This window comes from Hemisphaericaspora subhashii (assembly GCF_019202705.1).
Source record: "Hemisphaericaspora subhashii strain CBS 10753 chromosome Unknown scaffold255, whole genome shotgun sequence".
NCBI lineage: Eukaryota > Fungi > Ascomycota > Pichiomycetes > Serinales > Debaryomycetaceae > Hemisphaericaspora > Hemisphaericaspora subhashii.
The window spans coordinates 1-4,836 of NW_026057399.1; the positions used below are offsets into that span (position 1 = coordinate 1).

The 4,836-nt window shown below is 36.2% G+C and overlaps 2 protein-coding genes across 2 annotated transcripts; both read left to right on the forward strand. All coding sequences in view use genetic code 12, as the record gives it.

Moving 5' to 3' along the window:
- J8A68_005279 (uncharacterized protein) lies at positions 1-704 on the forward strand (the record flags this gene model as incomplete). The annotated part of the gene is made up of 1 exon (XM_049409327.1): positions 1-704. A coding segment is annotated over one exon (704 nt), but the record flags the coding sequence as incomplete, so codon positions are not given.
- A 2,187-nt stretch (positions 705-2,891) lies between these two features.
- Positions 2,892-4,580, forward strand: J8A68_005280 (uncharacterized protein; the record flags this gene model as incomplete). The annotated part of the gene is made up of 1 exon (XM_049409328.1): positions 2,892-4,580. The coding sequence occupies one exon, from the start codon at positions 2,892-2,894 to the stop codon at positions 4,578-4,580; it is 1,689 nt and encodes a 562-aa protein (XP_049261441.1).
- Between the last annotated feature and the right edge of the window lie 256 nt (positions 4,581-4,836).

The following is a 4,836-nucleotide window of genomic DNA, read 5'->3' on the forward strand; positions in this document are numbered from 1 at the left end:
CATTCTTATTATATTCCTTTCCAGCGGTAGTCTGGGGTGGTTTGGTCTATGGGGCCCAAATGATGTGGTTATCCTTAATCGGGAACACCCAATCAATAATATATGGTGAACCGCCTTATAATTTCTCAGCCAATGCAGTTGGATTAACGAATTTGGGTGCATTTGGAGGATGTGTAATTGGGATGGTTGTTGGTGGTTATCTTGTTGATCATTCTTCAATTTTGTTGGCAAGAAGGAACAATGGTATTTTGGAACCTGAATTCAGATTATATTCTATGATAATCCCCACAATTGCTAATGCTGGCGGATTGTTGGCTTACGGATTAGGATCATATTATGAAGCACATTGGGCCATTTCTGTTGTCATTGGACAGGGACTTTTGGGTGTTGCCATGGGCGCTTCTGGAGCTATATGTTTAACTTATGCCGTTGATTGTTATCATAACCTTGCTAGTGAGAGTATTGTTTTTATTCTTTTTGTCAGAAATATGATTGGTATGATTTTCTGTTTTGTATTTGAAGATTGGTTGGAAGGGTGTGGACTTAGTTTGACTACCTGGCTTATGTTTATGTTATCAATTCTTATTAACGGTAGTTTTATTGTGTTTATCAAATGGGGTAAGACTTTCCGTAGAATGACTATGGCAGCTTATGCTAAGTATTCTGATCCATTATATGGTGACATATTCAGAAAGAAGTCTTAATGAGAGTTATATATTATAGTAATAGCATATTTATTTAGTTTAGTTAATATTAATGAAAAATAATCGATCGGTAGTAAAAATTCTATAGGCAAATTGAGCTGTATGGAATTTGCAACAAATCATGTTCATCTTTATCAAGTTACAGAATCCAATATTCTAAAGGTAAGAATAAAGTTACTATTCCTAATGAATATTAACTTTACATGAGTCAATAGATCTAGAACACAAATTGGCTACTGTAAATCAACGAAATACAACTCGTGCTAAAAATGGTATAAATATTCTTGTTGGGGTTATTCAATACATTAAATAATATAAAGGGTTTCAAAGAGACACTGACAAGATCATGGGAAAAGATATACATATTATTAGTTGCAGATGAGTTAGCACATATATCACAAGCAACTCACAATACTTAAACGCAGCCTATTGTGCATTCAGTACTTGTTGTACGACTTAAAAAGTGTGGTGATCGCCACTCAAGTGTAAAGTAACATTAGTACCCATACTGCGGGGTGCTTCAAATACCCTAGATATGCCATATGTATTTATTGTAAGAATTCCAATGTTTTAGTATACAGTTTAGCTTGTTCTGTATCTTCGTTTTGTTACATTTAGGTTCCTATAAGATCCACACTAATGTAGCATAGCCTGCATCCTGTATTACATTAAGTGTAGCTCTATGAGAAGTCCTAAAACTCATACTTTTGGTTTTTCTTTTATGGCTCCTTGAATAAATCAATTATTGGTCTTTGAGTTATTTTCCTAGCTTAGATTATAGCCCTTATTCAGGGTATATGCGCTTTCCTAAATGCAGAAGCTGCTAGACTAATTGTCAAACTACGCGACTCGATTTCTTCAACTATTAATAATTAAGGTTGCTTAACAAAGGAGAGCAAAGAAAACTTCTGCTTCGTGGTTGAATATTCCCATTTAGCCTAAATTCGGGAACGGTGTGACATTATGTGACTCATTTTTCCAAACAATGCACACCTTATCTTAAATTTTTACTATTTTAGATTATTCTAATGTGTTATGTGGATAAAAATAGTCGATAATTGATTATTTTATATCGAACAATTAGTAAGCAAAAGGAAAGCCAATAAGGAGATAAAGACGAATGCTGTCAGGGTCATATCTTAGCCGGAAATTCTCTGAAAACTTCAACTGATTGCATCAACAATGAGCTTTTATCTGCTGATATTAATTGATTGCATCAACAATGAGAGGTCTCGCATAGCACCAAATTGCCAACACAAAACAGAGATATCTGATAAGACCGACAATGTGACTTACACACACATATTTAGATAAGATCCGGCCGGTGTATATTTCGGAGCCGAGAAGGTGATATTGGATTATATTACAATGGATTTCTTGTACAAGTTTTACTTACAGAAAAGGGAAACAAGCGACAATAGCCCAGCGGGGAAACATATGAAAACACCTTTATTCATAAGCCCAGTGGCATAATATGTAGTAAGGGTTACAGTCCTTGATAACAATTGGGCATTAGCGATATCCAAATAATATCCAAGCCATAGTTTGCATTTTCTTTGGTGGCAAGCCATTTGCATGACCAGCTCCTTTTGTTTCCTTGGGGCAATGGCCACACCTTAGTTTGTAAAATATCTCAAAGGTCATAAGAAAAGTAATATATTGGGGGCTTTAAGTTTCTATCCCCTGTTCTTTTGAATACTTAGCACTTGTTCTAGTGTTTCTCAGTGGCAAGGAGAATGCAAATGTTTTCAGTTGTTAGCCGTATAATTCGGTAAAACCTTCAGGTTTCCCGATTTTGATTTGCCGTGCGTATGAATTGTGCAATAACGCAAAATTTAATGTTTGAACCTGAAATATGCCAAAATCAAAGAACAATAGAGGGAATACTGATTCACTCAATAGGGCCCTGACAACGGAATTCCCTTTCCGAAAGGTGACTACAGCTGTTCCCCATTAGATAAGCCGGAAATTAAGAAAGCAATTATAATCAAAATGATTGTGAACAATGTAAATGTACAATGGGTTTGTGGTGGGAGATAATGGCTTGGGCAGAGCCATCTCTGCCCCCACGCTCCCCCACAATTCAAGAACCCACACCATAACAATATAAAAGGCTATGTTGATCCTGGACATTATCTTCATCTCCAACTGAATACGAAAGAAGAAAAAGCACAGACTAATACAGAAATGTCATTAGAAAAACAAAGTAACTCTGATTTGGAGCACGACGCTGTTGTTACCCCAGATATTGAGATCATACCAGGTACTGTTCAATTAGTCGATATCACAGGAGGTTTAGATGTTAAAAAGAATGACTCGAATGATAATGTTATCTTATTACCCCAACCAACAAAGGATATCAATGATCCATTGCGTTGGACAAAATTAAAGAAACATCTTCAATTTTTTTTTGTTTGGTTTTGGTGTTTTATACTTGCAGCCACTTCAAATTTCTATGGTCCATTATGGGGGGTTTGGATGGAAGACTTAGGTTTCAATTTAAACCAATTAACCATTAGTAAGGCTATTATCTTCCTATTTCTTGGTACTGGAATCTTAGTTATTCAACCTACGGCATTGAAATTGGGTAAAAGATTCACATATTTGACATGTGCCGTTGTTGGTATTGTCGGATTGGCAATCGGATCACAAGCAACCTCAATTGGGTCAATTTTTGTAGCTCAAGCATTTGCGGGTGTATCTGCTGCTCCTGTTGATACATTGTCAGAAATCTCGGCTACTGATATTTATTTCCAACATGAAAGATCGACTGCATTTGCTTTAGTTATTCTTGCACTTTATGCTGGGTGTTATTTGGGACCAGTTGCTGCTGGATTTATTGTTGAGGGAGCAGGTTGGAGATGGTGTTATTATGTCCAAATTATCATCTATGTTATTATGTTTATCTTTTTATTGTTCACAATGGAAAACACTTCATTTAGACGTGACCATACTACAGAAGACGAATTTGAAGAAGGTGTGATCAAAGCTGTGCAATCAAAGGAATTACACGTTGCCACTCTGATTGCCGAAGTCAATCAAGAAACTGGAGAAGAAAATGATGGGAATTCAATTGATGAATCTATCCCCGAGAAAACTTATAAACAACGTATGAAACTCATTCAAACTGACAACAATGATGAAAGATCATGGCTTTTGATCTTCTCTAGACCATTCTTAATGTATTCGTTCCCAGCGATAATTTGGGGTGGTTTGGTCTACGGGGCTCAAATGATGTGGTTATCATTAATCGGTGCCACCCAGGCAGTAATCTATGGAGCAGAACCGTATAATTTCTCAGCTAATGGAGTTGGATTGACTACCTTGGGAGCATTTGGAGGAAGTGTAATTGGGATGGTCGTTGGTGGGTATCTTGTTGATAATTCTTCAATTTGGTTGGCAAGAAGGAATCATGGTATTTTGGAACCTGAATTCAGATTATATGCTATGATAATTCCAACAATTTCTAATGCTGGTGGATTGTTGGCATATGGATTAGGGGCATATTATGAAGCGCATTGGGTGATTTCGGTTGTTATTGGACAAGGGCTTTTGGGAGTTGCTATGGGATCTTCTGGTGCTATATGTTTAACTTATGCGGTTGATTCTTATCATAATCTTGCAAGTGAATGTATTGTTTTTATTCTTTTTATAAGGAATATGATTGGGATGATTTTCTGTTTTGTATTTGAAGATTGGTTAGACGGATGCGGGCTTAAATTGACTACTTGGCTTATGTTTATGTTATCAATTCTTATTAATGGTAGTTTTATTGTGTTTATCAAATGGGGTAAGACTTTCCGTAAAATGACTATGGCATCTTATCATAAATATTCTGACCCAACATATGGTGAGATATTCAAAAAGAAGTCTTAAGGAGATATACATATCATATTAGTAGTTTGAAAGAGGGATGTTGAAATACATTTTAGAGGCGATAAATCTTTAGTAAGGCTTTACTGGTGAAGCAGCCGTTTTGTAATCGGAAGACTTGAGGTGCTACTACGTCTTTGAACCATTCGGTAATGATAAAATGGGAATGTGCCTGCTGAATTGGAATCTTAGGGTGCTGGCTCAAGAAATATCACCATATCCTCTGACACCAAAGAAATTAATAACGACAATCAAAACA